General features: G+C 47.4%; 1 protein-coding gene across 4 annotated transcripts; it reads right to left on the bottom strand.

Moving 5' to 3' along the window:
* Positions 1–3,536: 3,536 nt before the first annotated feature.
* LOC115198803 (importin-8) lies at positions 3,537–15,082 on the bottom strand. 4 transcript variants are annotated; one of them, XM_029761089.1, is made up of 26 exons: positions 14,869–15,082; positions 13,811–13,892; positions 13,353–13,509; positions 12,946–13,104; positions 12,548–12,704; positions 12,322–12,411; positions 12,069–12,163; positions 11,871–11,955; positions 11,621–11,755; positions 11,152–11,251; positions 10,908–10,984; positions 10,663–10,779; positions 10,477–10,566; positions 10,080–10,115; positions 9,646–9,811; positions 9,365–9,525; positions 8,651–8,776; positions 7,859–7,934; positions 7,226–7,351; positions 6,964–7,061; positions 6,788–6,883; positions 6,345–6,565; positions 5,828–6,030; positions 4,801–5,028; positions 4,521–4,650; positions 3,537–4,253 (listed from the first exon to the last, which is right to left on the bottom strand). In XM_029761089.1, coding segments are annotated over exons 1-26 (3,096 nt in total). In that variant the 5' UTR covers positions 14,953–15,082; the 3' UTR covers positions 3,537–4,252. The 4 variants fall into 4 exon arrangements, with proteins under 4 accessions (XP_029616949.1, XP_029616951.1, XP_029616952.1 ...); XM_029761091.1 differs by having other exon boundaries at positions 7,868–7,934; XM_029761092.1 differs by lacking the exon at positions 10,080–10,115.
* Between the last annotated feature and the right edge of the window lie 360 nt (positions 15,083–15,442).

The raw sequence follows: 15,442 nt of genomic DNA, 5'->3' as shown, positions 1-15,442 counted from the left end.
CTCTATAGTTTTCTATGGCAGGCCTCTCTGGTAGGCCTACATTATGATCAAGTAGCCTACTTGGGAACTGTTAAAACTGTAACTTAAAGATGGTACAGCCTCAGTGTTCCCAGTAAACGCCCTGGAAGCTGTACAGAATTGTCAATGTTTGCGCTCAGCAGACCTGAAATTTGCTCAGTGCCCGGAAAACATTTGAGGGAACATTGCTGCACACCGTATATTCACCTCACCATCCTGGGACCAAAATCAAACATCTGCTCTCTGTGGTCTCGCCGACTATAAAGAATGAAACGGTTTTGCCTCGTTAATTTGCTTGTTTTTTTCCCCCCCATTGGAATGGTGCATCTGTGAGTGTTCAAGTTGGCGTTCTGTGCGCTAATTGCCTTCAGAATGCATGGTGCACTCGCCAACTGCCGCAGCGCTCAGCAGGGCTAGGCAGGCCTACATTCCTGTGGGAGACGGAGCGTGTCGACCGCAATAGCCGTCATCCATCGGTTATGATACGGTGACATGTTGGAGGCGAGTGTGGGCCTCTCTCTTGCTACAATAGCGTTTGATTTCATTACCTTAGGCTTATAGGTCGGTGGCTGATTGCCACTAAACGAGCCTGCTTGGTAGTTATGTCACCGCCAGACCCATCGCAGCACGAGGCGGTATTAAATCTCACAGGTGTGTACTTGAGGATGAGTCACTCATTAGGAGGAGAGATGATTATGGTACCACTACTCAGGTATGAAGAGATTTGGGATGGACTCGTCAGACTAAACCTGTTATGGATTTTCCTGCCTGTGAGGTTTCTAATTTCATGAAGCTCACTCCACCCATCACCTGATGGTGCCAGAGACTAGGGGATCATAAACGGTCTACCCAAACTTCCAGTGACCTCTGCCATCAGGCCACCAATAGGTTGCTTGGGGACAGGATACCAGAGTCCTGCCTGCTCAGGTCAGAGCCTCCTCAGTCTCTCTCCAAGTGGACAACGGTGAGTGATGTTATTGAAACGTGTGCATTTACTGTTGGTTGTTACTATTGCTAGTTGTTAATAGTAGTTTATGCTACGTGGTAGTTAGTGACATCAGCAAAGGACTATCTCCTTATAGTCTATTATTGCTCTTGTGCCGTTACTGGTTCTATCTCATGCGGGTTTATTCATATATTCATTCACATCTCTGCTCTGTACAGAACCATCTCATATGTCCTCTGGAAATAAAGTTCTTTAGCGTGTGGAACGCTCTCTGAGGTTGCCTTATTCCTCTGAACAGGAAAGTTGACAGTGAATCACAGACCAGCCCAACTGGAGAACCGCTCTCTTTCAAAACCCCTTCGGGGTTCAAGTAGAAGGGGCACAAGGGCAGGAGAGTGGCGCATGATTCATGATATGCAATCAGACTCCCTCATTACCAAAGCAAATGCAATTAACTGGTGTGTGAGCAGGGGTTGCAAAGTAGCCAAGACCCCCATTTAGGAATCAAATATCCCATTACTAATGCAGCGGGGGAGGGGGAGTAGTCAGCCGGAATGGGGCTTGAACCAGTGACCCTGTATTGTTACAATGCGAGGCAGCACGCTTCAACCTGTGCCATAGAAGTCCACTCCTCTTAGCAGAGGCCAGTTTAATAGGGAGGCTACACTGTTTGTGGATGCTCCCTAAAAGTTGAGACCAGCACCTGGGAAACTTGAGAACTGTTTATATATATATATATATATATATATATATATATATATATATATATATATATATATATATATATATATATATATATATATATATATATATATATATATATATATATATATATATATAGGGCCGATAGAGACAGTCAGCACTGTCAGTCTGCATCTCTGTCTCAGCTTCACTGGCGTGTGGAGACGGTCCCTGTGTGCCCTGGACACACACACACACAATGCAGGAGAGTTCTCTGTGTGAGTGTGTTTTTGGATGGCTATAAAGGGCAGGAACTACCACATGACACAACATTCACTTCACCTGAACTTTGCCTACCCCATCCATCTATCCATCCATCCATGTAAATGATTCTGACAGAGGCACACACTGCAGAGACCACAGGCAGTTAGCTGCCCCAGAGAACAAACACACATCACAGTACTCCACTCAATAGTTCGCTGGAGACTTCAGCTCACTTTTTAACTGTGAGCTGAAGTTATTTGGTTGCTGAACTGCAGCGAGGTCTCTCTCTTTGACTCGGCCCTTGTTTGCCCTTCTCATACTCTGCTTTAGTAAGACCACTATCAGATCTGATTAGCTTTGCCCAGCACACCAGGGTCTATGGCCATCACCATTACCTCCACTCTGCTCCCCAGGGGGAAAGAGGCCACCAGGCAGGCTGGAGGAGAGGCACCCTGACTGGGACACAGGGGCCAGAGAATCCCCTTCATTATTACCAGGGCAGTAGACTAGAGTTAACTCTGTCTCTCTCTCTCACAGATTAGTGTAACAGCATCCTAGCATGGCCTGGAAGTGTCAGGTATACGCAACATCACCTACATAAAACTATCACACAGACCAATAGAAATGGAGAGAGAGAGAGGGAGGGTGTTTGTTTGAGAACATAATTCACTGCAGTGCTTAATTGCAGAGGCAGATTGCAACAGAACATTTTCTGGAGAGAAACAACTCCAGACACTAGTCGACAACAAATAACACACAAACCCTATGTTGGTTTCACCGCCCACAGAGTTCGGCAGCTCTTCAACGCTTGGCTGCTCCTTACTGTCCTGCACACACACACACACACACACACACAGTCTTCAGTAGAAACTGCAGTGGGCTAGAACATACAAACTGCAGCCGAACACGCACAGAATACTAACACAGGGAGAGAGAGAGAGGGAGAGCAAGAGCGCCGTTGCCGCACCAAAACCCATCCAAGCGTCCCATCTGAAACATCAGGATCTGACTACCAATCCTGCAAGCAGAGCCCACTAGAGAATCAAATACTGACTATAAAATGCCGAAAGAAGCCCTGTGGTATTTGGACATCTCTAACATTCCAGTGGAGACTCCTTCCACAGTCGGCTCCTCTTTCTGGACAGCTGGGGACATGAGAGAAAGAACTGTCGGTCGTGGAGAGATTCCCAGCTGTGATTTGAATTTGATACCCAAGTCCAGATAGTTGGTAGACTGGTGAAAGCCAGATCGCACCATGTTATGCCCTCTGTCTTGTGTCAGAACCATGGAGGAAGGGAGGAATTCCTTTTGAAGTATTTGAACAGGGCCCTGAGGGAAGCCTGTAAATGATGTTATGAAAACGTATTTGCTGATACTGTTAACCTACATGATGGTACAGTAGTTGTTCAATCCATCTGTGTGTTACTGAGCTGGATGTTTTAGAAATGAGGATTGATCGCAGCAGTGAACTCTGACCTAGTATTGATTCAACAGAGCAGGAAGAGGATGTTCAAAGATGGAATGTTTCAGCTACCGCAATATCCTCTATGTGAAATCAAAATAAAATCTTACCCCCTCCCCCCCACACACACACACAATAGTAACATAACAGGAAAAAACACAGGGCTAGATGTTACATGAACATTTATGATTTTCTTAAGTTAAATGAAAACAGTTATAAAAAACAAAAACTAAGACAAACAAAAGCTCTCCTCCCAGCATCTTGCCCCCTATTACAATTCATCAGTGTGAAAGGAACCCCCCCCCCATGGGTCAAAGGTCACTGACCCCTAACCCTTCACCCCAAACACATCTGTCTGTCCGTCCGTCCGTCCATTAGCACCACAGCCTTGGTTCAGACTACCTGACACATGGTTCTGATTGATGCCATGGCAACCAAGGACATCTGCCCAGTCCTCTCGAGACCATACAAACGTCAGGCTATAGAGGAACAGAGATTTTGTGTACAATACTTACATTCACACAGTTACAGACCCAAGGACTGCACTGTACTGGAAGATGAATTCGCTGGTCAGTGATACAGAGCAGGATATCAACCTCACACACACACACTCTCTCTGGGGTGGGTGTGGTCCAATTACGGTCTGGGATGTGAACCGTAAAGTGTGTAGAGTAAAGTCCTGGTGTTATGGTCTCTGGTGGGTCTCCACCCAGTTCAGTTATGGTTCTAGATGGCCCGGTCTTGGTGGGATCAGTAAAGTCTAGATAGATCTGATCTGGACTGAAACAGTTCTTGGTGTCTTTTAAATCCACTTCAGATCAGGCCAGAACTCTGCCGCTACACCTCCTTCTATCCAGGCCTCCAGCCATGTCTCTTACAGCTCTGAAACCACACGACACCGTGTTAGGACTCAACGGAATGGAAAATACAGCATACTTGTCAAAATACATGTTTAAATCAACAACCTTTTACTGTTGTATTTTGTATTTTCCACCTTGCATCCTTATTCTTCAGCCTCACCATCTCCCAACCCATTGGCTCTTGGCCCTCTGTCCGTCCCTCCCCCCACATTGGTCCCCCGTCCTCTCTCCCCATTGGCCCCCCCGTCCTCTCTCCCCATTGGCCCCCCCGTCCTCTCTTCTGCCTCACCATTGGCCCTTGGTGGCGGTGCTCCTCCTCTGCTGGGACAGGCTGTAGATCTCCTGCAGCTGTTTCTTCTGGTCATCACTGAGGGGGGTGGTCAGAGACTGGTACCAAGGCTGGTCAGTGTTCTGGACCCCTATAGTACACACAGGATAGAGTAAGGGTTAGATGCCTGTGTGTGTGGGCGCGCGTGCATGTATGCATGTATATTTGTTTTTCCTGTGTGTGTGTGTGTGTGTGTGTGTGAGTTACATGAGTTGGTGTGTGTAGATGGGTAACCACTTACTGAGTAGGGCAGCGGTGAAGAACTGGTACTCGTCCTCTCCATTGTCATAGTCCAGGGGCGTGTTGTACTCCTCCAGGGGTGTCCCCTCCAGCCCCTCTTCATCCCAGTAGTCTTCATCATCATCCTCCTCCTCCTCATCGTCCTCGTGGCCTACGGGTGTGCAGGTCTGCTGTTGCATCATGGCGTTACGGTTCTCATTCACCTCGTCCTCATCGCTAGGGATCTCCTCTGTGGACGCAACACACACGCAGTCAGACACGCAGACAGACAGAAAAGCAGAATGAATAGAAAAAGATTACCTTTCACCTTTTTGAAAGGCACAATTTTTCTTAATGCCATTTTAAATATGCCAAATTACAGTAACAGCTGCTTAGCTAACATGCATAACAATTTCCTTCATCCTAACCTTCCCTGTACCCTGCTGTTCCCAATAACACTCCTATACTCCCAGAAGGTAAATTAACTCAAATGGAGCGAATATGGAGACTAAATGTGACAGAGGAACACTCCAAGTCATTCCCTCTGAGATAGTCTCATCTACTACCTTTGTGTCTGACTGCACAACAACACTACAACCCCCAGAAGCACTCTGAATATTCTGGAACTCCAGGTTCTTTACACTTGACTGAGGAATGCCAGCACAGCTGCCCCGCGGCATGTAGGGAAATGTAGTGCAACTAATATGACCTGAAGGCAGAGTGAGAAGTCAAGCGAGAGAGAGAGAGAGAGAGAGAGAGAGAGAGAGAGGTCCAGAGGTGTTGAAACCTGACCATAGATGTGTAAAGCAACACACATGAACAGCTGAGGACTGATTCCTACCACATCCATAGCTAGGGTTAGTAGTGTCTTAATCTTCTACCATTGACATTATCCCTGGCCCTACCCAATGGCTTCCAAGAAGCGGGTTTGATTCAACAGCATTAGCATCACTCCTTTCCTTTTCTCTCCTCTCTTGCCTGTTCTCCCCATTCCCCTCTCATTTGCCCTGTCTCCTCTCCTCCTCTGTCACCCGTTTTCCTCCTCTCACCGTTCTGGTCTTCCTCCGGTACCCCAGTGCAGGCCAGAAGGTCTGGCTTGTTGAGGCGGGAGGAGTAAAGGTGTTTGAGCCCCAGGAAGAGGAGCAGGACGCTGGGGACAATCTGAGCCGCTATCCCCTCTACCACCACCGGCCTGGAGGGTAGCTCCATCAGAACACTCAGTCCGATGATACACATCTTACGGTCATGGAGCCTGGGAGAGAGAGGAGTGGAGAGAGGGAGAGAGAGACAATGAACTCCAGGTAGGTGGTGAATAAATCATGTACAGTGCACTGTAGGAGGTATAAGTATTGCATATCCCTTATGTTTTTACACTGCTATAGGAAGAACACAGTGTGACTCAGTGATGACTAACAATATAGTCGATGAAGTGGACCGTATACAGTGTGGCTCTAGTAGTATTTAGGGCACACGGTTTAGGGCACGTTGTTCATCCACTGTGTACTTTATAGTGGGTATTGTATAGGGCGTCGGACGTAGGGCGCATGGCTTAGTTTATACACTTACCCCAGGAAGAACTCGGTGTCATTCATCCACTGGTTGATGAAGTGAGCGGTGATGGGCTGTGGGGTGTGGGGGAAGTGCATGTTGTCCAGCGTGTGGATGAGCAGGGCTGGGTTGTAGTAGAGAGCAGCGATGGCCACCTGCAGACACATGGTCCTCAGCTCACTGGACTTCACACCTCGGGTTAGCCGCTCCAACACAGCCTCCACGAACAACGGGATACACTGGAGGAAGGGGGGAGAGAGCGAGAGAGAGCAAACAAGAGAGATACAACTGTGCCAAATCACATGGGGGTGGAGAGAGAAGAATCAATACAATATTGATAGCAATCATCCCTCACAACGGGAGATTGAGGGTATGGAAAGACCGTGGAAACTTGATTTGGGCTGAACTGGGACCACGTCTACCCTTAAATACTACCCAGAAGCCTTCGCGGTCCCTCTCACCTGGTCGATGCCCCTCCCCCGACACTGGAGGATGATGACCTCTAGCAGCTTTGCAGCGTGACACTCTGCATCCTCACCTGCATCACTGGTCAGCACCTACCGCACAGGAGTCAAAGGTCAGAACATCAGACACTTCATCAAACTCTACCTGAACACACACACACACACACGCTCACCTTTTTGCACATGGTGTATATGACCTCTAAATATTTGGGGTTGGACAGGAGCATGTCTGTATCCACGGTAACGTAGTTGTGCAAAAGAGGCATCATATCTGAAAGAGACCAGACCGTGATCGTCAGCATGTTTGGCCTGTATCAGCGTCACCATCATGCCAGTCGACATTACATTCACTGTGATAGTCAATGTTCTCCTAGACAGGCGTGTAAGTCCAATATTCTCACTAACAGGCTGTTGACCAGTGACTCAGTACTGTACCCGTGAAGTAGTCAAAGCAGTCGTGCTGGAAGACCTCGTAGAGCACCGCCAGTAGCTGCCACATCTGAGGGGAGATGGTCTGGCAGGTCAGCCCAAACGCCAGGGACAGAATCTCCTCGTAGAACTCTGGAGGGGAGAGAGAAGAGGAGGAAACAGATCACAGAATTTATGTTTCCCTTTGAGAGATAAACAATCTTCCACAGTGACCCCCCCACTCTTCTTGAAGGAAACTACCATTATACAGGTTATTAACATAGAGCTGTATTGTCTCCACACACACACACACACACACACACACACACACACACACACACACACACACACACACACAAGCCAATTACAGGCATGAATGGTGCTTGGTCATCTGGGATTTAGGAAGCACAAGGGGAACATCTTTTGGTAATTAGACAGTGCTCATTGTGCGACGGAAATGGACAAGGTGTTATACAAGACGGGGGTAGCTCAATGGAACAGGAAAGTGAGATTAATATGGTTATTGTGTAATGTGTGTGTGAAAAGCACACACACACACACACACTCACCCACAAAAGGTCACACAGAAGAATAGACACACAGCAAACAAATGAGCATGTGTGTACACACAAAAACAGACAGTGACGTGAGCACACACACCTGCCATACCTATGATGGGCTTCTGCAGCACCAGGCCTATCACCTGTAAACAGATGCCCTCCAACTGCTGAGTGATCTGAGAGAGAGGGGAGACGGAGAGAGGGGAAGAGAGAGAACACGATAACGAGAAGAACGAGAGGCAGTCAAGAGGGTGGGAGAGGAAAGATACAGGCAGAAAGATAAAGAGATCCCAGGCTAATATCTGTCATGGGGCTGGAACAATTAACGTAGAACCAACAGTTATGGATAAAATAACAGTCGTAACCGGAAAAATGTGGAACGAACAGCAGACTCAAGACAGAACGGCAGGGCATTCGTACGGTTGAGTGTTTCAGCGGTAACATGGACTCTTAAACCACGTTATGACATTAACGTTACGCACATTGTTCATTCAAATGACGTTAACTGACGTGGCTCCACGGACGCCAGTCCACCCATCACGCCATCGTCGATTTTGAATGGGGACGCCCGTTCTATTCATTCTATTTCTATGGCGGCACACGCAGTCAGGAGCGGAGAGGAAACACGGTTATTACGGAGAGCACAGTCATTTGGCTGGCCAATTACCGCCATCCAAAATTCCATGACCGTCACAGCCCTGGTCTGACATAGCATTTACAGCATGTTCAATAACACCGTGTGTTCAAACAAAGCAGGGGAGAGGGAGCAAATCAATCACCTATCATCACACATTCAACTGGAGCTTCAGGGGACTAGATTTGGAATAGGGCGAGTGTGTGTGTGTGTACATCTGTAGAATGTGTGAGTGAGTGAGTACACAGTTTGTCTCACCTCCTTGTGATCCTCCATAACAGTGAGTATGGTGTCTATGGTGCTGAGGATCCCCAGAGCCATCACTGTCTTGTCTTCACTCTCCTCATACTCTTCACTCTGTAGCACCTTGGTGAAGATCTCAGCCTGGAGACACACATATGCAGGGGGAGTGAAGGCTTTTGAGTGTTTCGGTTTGGCTGTGCTCGCTTAAAAAAGACCTTCGCTTGAAAAACGAGGGGGGGGGGGGGAGCGACAATAGTACTGTCTGTCCATTTTGAGACGCCGTAGCCAAAATAGTCTGAATTAATCTAACAAAAAAATGTCATTCCTAGGAGATCTTAGTCACACAATTTTACATCTAACTATGTTTGGTGCAGTATTTCTCCGCTACCGAAGTCGGCTTGCCTCGAGAAAAGTGTTCACGAACAGCCGAAAAAACCCTAGCCGAAGACCAATCAAACAAAAACGTCACAAAATGTTGTCATAATATATGCACAAACTGTTCCAGATAGGAAGCATGCCTTTACACACATACACGCAGAGACAGACAGACAGACAGAGAGAGAGACAGACACAGAGAGAGAGACAGACAGGTAAGATGCACTCTTGCTTCTCACTCTTAATGTAGGATCATACTGGTGAAGATCGTATACATACAAAGACTCTCTCAAAACACACACACACACACACACACACACTGTTAAACAGTAGAGCAGGCCAGTGGAGGCGTACCAGGTTCTGGGTCATGTCGACGGCGATGACAGCCACTTCCTGGTTGTACTCGCAGATCATCTTCTGAATGACATTAGTGAGGTCATCGTTCTCTGTCTCCTTGATGACGTGGAGCAGCTCCTGCATGACAGGCCGGATGTAGGGCCTGATGTAGACCTTAGCTAAAGAGAGGGAGAGAGAAGGTTCAGAGTGTGTGTGTGTGTGTGTGTGTCTGTGCTAGCGACGCTTGTGCATTTGTGTACGCATGTGTGCACGTCCATGCGTGTGTGTGAACCTCAGACCTTGCTCCTGGTTGCTGACCAGCGTCTGCAAGGCGATAGCAGCCTCCACCTTGACGGGCATCTCCTTGTCTGCTACGAGGCCCTGTTTGACCAGCTCCACCGCATTCCTCAGGACCAACTCGTTATGGAAACGCAGCGGGCTGAACGAATGCAGCACCCAGCACGACTGAAGACAAACACAGGGTCACAATCACTGATCTATATACCACACGGATGGGCATCGCTATCAGCGTGGAGCCGATCCACATTATGTACAAATCAGCACTGTCCACTTCCAGTCACCAAAATGTGCAGTGGTGCTTCCCAACACGATCACCAGCCTGAAGATGGCCAGTAAGTAAAATAGCAGGGGTGAGGAGGGTAAAGAAATGCAGAAAGGGGAAGGGGGATGTTTAATCAATATAAAACAGGACTGACAGACCATTCTGACTCACATGGATGGACTGTAGGGAATGTAGCACCCAACAGGACTGTAGGTATAAAGAGGGAAGGAGCCATTTTAAAGATCGAAGAACTGCTAACACACAATCACACACATCATTAAATTTTTTTAACCTTTATTTAACTAGGCAAGTCATTTAAGAACAAATTCTTATTTTCAATGACGGCCTACCGGGGAACAGTGGGTTAACTGCCTTGTTCAGGGGCAGAACGACAGATTTTTACCTTGTCGGCTCGGGGATTCGATCTTGCAACCTTTCGGTTACTAGTCCAACGCTCTAACCACTAGGCTACCTGCCGCCCTACATCTTCTTACACACCCAGTCTCAGCTCCATGAGAAGAGTTGGGTTAGAGGGGCCCTGGAGTGAAAGCGCGTGTGTGTGTCTCACCCTGGCCCGGAGGTATCCCAGAGGGGAGTTGAGTAGAGGGAAAACGTAGTTCTGTAACATCAGCTCCATCTGCTCCCTGTACACCCTCTTCTACAGGACGACAACAGGAAGTGAGGACTCAGTCACAGATAACTAAACAGGCCATAAAACAAGAGGGGAAAGTACAGAGACACACACACTGCTGACCTTCAGGAGGAGTTCGGCCAGTGAGCCGATGACGTGCAGCGCCCCATCCTTCCTGCGGGGGTCAGCAGAGGGCTCCATCATGATCTGGTGGCAGAACTCCATCATCTGGGGAAGAACCTGGGAAGGGGGGGGGGGGGCAGAGCAGTGATGCAAGTCATATCAGAGAAGACTCAGTTAAGGAAAGGAAATGAGGAAAGTAAGCTATTTAGGACTGCTGGGTAGTTTTTGTTTGGTTCTCCACTCACCTCCTTCCTCTTGCGGGCTGCTTTACACAGGAGGCTCTGGGCGGCGGTGGCAGGGAGGGCATGGTCATCATACACATCTGGAAGAGAGAAAGAAACCCAGCCGAGCTCACAATTTACTCTGTGTCTATTCTATGGAAGCCATACATTTTCAATCTAACATGTCATTATGTATACTCACCATACAATGTCCCACTACCTCCGTAACTACAAACTGAATGAGTTCTAGGAATGTGTGTGTACTCACTGAACTTCATGCGGATGTACTCGTATGGATCCTCCTGCCACAGTTTCTCATCCTCGTCTTTGTAACACATTAGAGGGAAGATCACCTCCTGGCTGATGGTCTGTGGAACGCACAGTACACACACACACTCAGGTTAACTACTAAAAGTGGAATTGTAACATCGTTTTCAGAAGCATAGCAGTATTCTGATTAGCTCGATTACTAAGTATATAAAACAGCTGATCTAAATGCTGACATAAAGGTTAGACAAATTGAACTTTGATCATCACCTGCCACATACTGTAACTCAATCCAAAGTTGTAATGTCACAACTTTATAACAGACACACCACCGTAATAACAATGTGTAATTTCACACATAATCCCACATTTGTGATGGAAAACCACTCATATATATATATATATATCTCAAATCCATTCTTATTAACGTGTCACAGAGGTACAGGTGTAGTGGTGTCTGTCTGACCCGCCTGCATGTGCGGCTTCATGTGTTTCCAGGTGAGGGAGTGAGACAGGCCCTGGTTCAGGTAGTTAAGAGACTTCTGGAGGACGTGAGGCGTGACATAGTGCTTCTGACGGTGTTGGTCCAGCACCTTCAACAGGACCTGAAGGAGACCACCCACAGACGAGGTCACATCAGATCGTACGGCCTCAGACTAAACAGAAGACTACTGCCACACACACGCGTGATGTCATATTTAGAGTGTTACAAACTCTTACCTGTTGGATCCCTACAGCGTACGTCTTCAAGAAAAAGTCTGCAAACTCAAAGTACTCCTTTGTCACGTTGCCTGGGCTTCCGTACCTACCGCACAAGTACAGAACAACATGGTTAGACTGAAAAATAAAAGCCTACGAGCCACAAACACACAAACATATTCACATCAACACACAAATACATCTCCCGTGCCCCCTCACCTCTCGAACAGTCTGGTGACGATGTGTAGGGCCCACTTCTTACTCTTCCACCACACCAAGTCAGGACGGTCGTCCTCATCCACCTCCAACGTCTCCTAGCAACCACACACACACACACACACACACACACACACACACACACACACACACACACACACCAGAGGTTCGCTACTCCCCTTCAATAAAAAGAGGTCGAAGAATTCGCAGACGGCAGGCAGGTCTACACAATGAAGAAGGATGAAATTAAACTTACTGGGGGTACATCTCTGTCCATAACAGCTCTGAGGACCTCCATCCACTGGGTAATGACTGTGTTATTAATCAGCTGGAGAGGCAGGGAGTACTGCAGGAGCAGAATAGAGACACGCTGGTATTAGTATCACACAAAGGTGCACACGCATGCCACATGCAGTCAGTCACATACACTTGCACGCACAGTCAGTCTGTCGGTCACTTACACACACAGTCCCTTCTCTCACCTGTACGAGTGCGTGGAAGATCTTGAGGATCTGTTTCTGTATGAGGACGGAGAAGATGGTGCCGTCAGGCAGTAGCTGGGTGATGAGCTGCTGTATACGGGGCAGGAAGATCTGCATGGCTGCTAGCAACGGATCCCTCTCGTCCGCCTTCTTATACCTGACACACACACACACATCAGCAAAAGACAGCACGCAGACGTGATATCGTCGACAACAGGCTGGGTGCAATGACTGAAAAATGTAAATGGAATAATCATTTATATCATTCAGCTTATACACTAGAACTACTAAACTAGGACTGAAAATGGCGGCTCAAAACACAACATCGTTACGACTTGATCACTAGTGAGAGTGACGGGTCCTCAGGTGGGACAAACAGCGCCGGTTGGCTGACTCACTCGTAGGTCTTGACCAGCTGGTAGAGGGCCAGCAGGCTGCCGTACCAGCTGCCACTGTTCTGAGACTGCAGATACAGGCCGATCTTATCCACTATGGTCGTCCAGCGCCCGGGGAAGTCGTGCTTTATGATGGCTCGCAGACACACTGTCAACTGGGCCCTGGGAGAGAGAATATACACACACATACTTCAGCATTGTATTCTGTCTATAACATGCCATCACTAAATGATCCTCCCATCCCTCTTCATTGGGCACTTGTAGTCACAGATTATCTATACAGTCAAGTGACCCGGTTTCAAAGACTCTAGGTAGAGCAGAGGACCAGAGCAGGGCACCACCTGCCCTGAGTATCAGGCTGAGAGGTAAGGGTTAGTGGGTTAAGGGAGGTAAAGGAGGTTAGGACCCACCGGATAGACTCAGGACACTGGATGATGGCCTCCACGATGTTGTCTCTGATCTGCGTGCGGTCGTTCTCGTGGATGTTGAAGGGGAACACCACCTCCCCTAGAGAGGGCTCGCGGTCCTGCCAGTACTGGCTCACCATGTTCTTTAGGTAGATGGCCGCTGGCGAACAGAGATCACTCAGACTGGCAAGACTGACACAATTCTACCTTACAATTCATTCATTCATGTGACAGTTTCCCGGACACAGATTAAGCTTAGTCCTGGACTAAAAAGCATGCTTGATGAAGAATCTTCATTGAAAGTGATCTTTTGTCCAGGACTAGGCTTAATCTGTGTCCGGGACATCGGTCCAAAGTGAGACTATTATCAGTGTTGTTTATAGTTGTTGCATTGGTCCAGTGATGTTTTAAAAACAGCCAGATGCAGGTCTTTATGTAATGTTCTGGGGCAGGGTTCTTACCTGCTTGGCGAACAGGGAACTCCACCTGTTCAGACACAATGATCTGGAGCAGAGTGGGGGCGAAGTTGATGATCTTGTACGACTGGAACACACAAAATAAGACACTGCTTTTAAAATGAGCTCAACCCAAATCGGACCACGTACAGTCAAGCACCTGACTACTTCAGCGGTCAGTTTCACATCTACAGCACACAGTGAGCACAGTGGTCAAAACCATTATATGACGACAGAGCGGAGGGTAAGGAGGTGGATTCCCAGGTTGTTTGTTGAGGTCAATACTAACTGAAGAACAAGGAAAATACAGAGCAGGTGAAGCATGTGGCCTATTCGCTTGCCAGACCAGTTATCAGATTTAAGGTAGTAAAAAAGAGCCATGGTCTGTCAAAGATATAACCAGCAAACAACAATTACAAAAGGAGGGATATTTTGTACCGAATGCTTTCTCTTTACCTCGCTCTTCCTTTATCTCCCTCTATCCCTCCTCCTCTCCCTGTTAGAACTGGTCCTCCGCTGCAGAACAGTCAGCGTTCTGTCTCCAGCAAATGCTCCTAATTTCACTTGGTTGCATCACTGACTGACAGGCATTTCATACAGACACACCAATCATTTGTCCTGATTAGAATTCACCGGTCAAATCCAATGAACCATCAAAATTGTAAACTTTTACTATCGCTGGCTCAAATTGCTGCAATTGTTACAACGTTTCAACTCGCGCGTGACGTCTACAATTACAATCCAATCGGACACTTGCTAGCTACATTGTTTCACGATCAGCCCCATCTCCGGACTGCTGCACAGTGTGCGCACACTCCCTCACATTCCTATTGTTCTCCGGTGCAACAGTTTGTGTTGCCAGTTACATCACATGTCAATCTACTGTTTCGTGTCCTACACAATAAACAGAGAGATGCAAACATAAGTTATAGACGGACTTATCATTGATCCCGAAACACGGCCTTATTGCGATCCAAATCATAAACACGGACAACCCTTTCTGGAAATTGGTTCATGCTGACCGGATAACAAAAACAACAAAGTTATTTTGGGCATCCACCCACCTGATTGAGTTCGTTTTCAGCCGCTATCCGGAGGTTGCGATCTATCGTCCCTTTCAGGGCTTGAATTATCCGATTGGGATCCATAATGTCAAATCCAGGTCTAATCGAGTGGTAATTTCTATGTTTCACAATCACATATATATGAACTGCTCCAGATTCGGCAAAGCGTTATGGAACTGCCCTAGCCCTGCCCCATTTTACCGGCAATCAGCAGGCGGTGGACGCAAAGCAATGTAAATAGTGTCGATTTACGGTAGCACTTCTATCTTCTTCTCTCTGTAATAGGTATAGACAGTGCAAAGATTAGACTTTACCTCCACCTTAAGAGCTGGAGTGGTCATGACTGAAAATATCCCTTCAGTCAATCATTTGTGGTAACCTTAGATTTGACGTGATGTTTCTTAACCAGAGGCGTAGGCAAGGGTGGGCCCACTGGGGAGCCAGGACCACCGAATTAGATTTAGCAACAACAAAAGTGCTCTTTACTTGTCAGTGTTTCAAACAGGCCATTAGTCTTTTTACGTAAACATGCGAACACCATCATATAAAATTCATAGCAAGCAGTGCATTTAGT

The sequence above is a fragment of the Salmo trutta genome, chromosome 8 (assembly GCF_901001165.1).
Source record: "Salmo trutta chromosome 8, fSalTru1.1, whole genome shotgun sequence".
Taxonomy (NCBI): Eukaryota; Metazoa; Chordata; class Actinopteri; order Salmoniformes; family Salmonidae; genus Salmo; species Salmo trutta.
This window is presented reverse-complemented; position numbering and strand designations above follow the sequence as displayed.

Coding starts and splice junctions, on each gene's coding strand:
- LOC115198803 (XM_029761089.1), bottom strand. CDS start 14,952: ATGGATCCCAATCGGATAATTCAAGCCCTGAAAGGGACGATAGATCGC. Junction 12,412..12,547: donor TCTTCCACGCACTCGTACAG/GTGAGAGAAGGG, acceptor CTGCTCCTGCAG/TACTCCCTGCCTCTCCAGCT. Junction 10,567..10,662: donor TGGCCGAACTCCTCCTGAAG/GTCAGCAGTGTG, acceptor GTCGTCCTGTAG/AAGAGGGTGTACAGGGAGCA.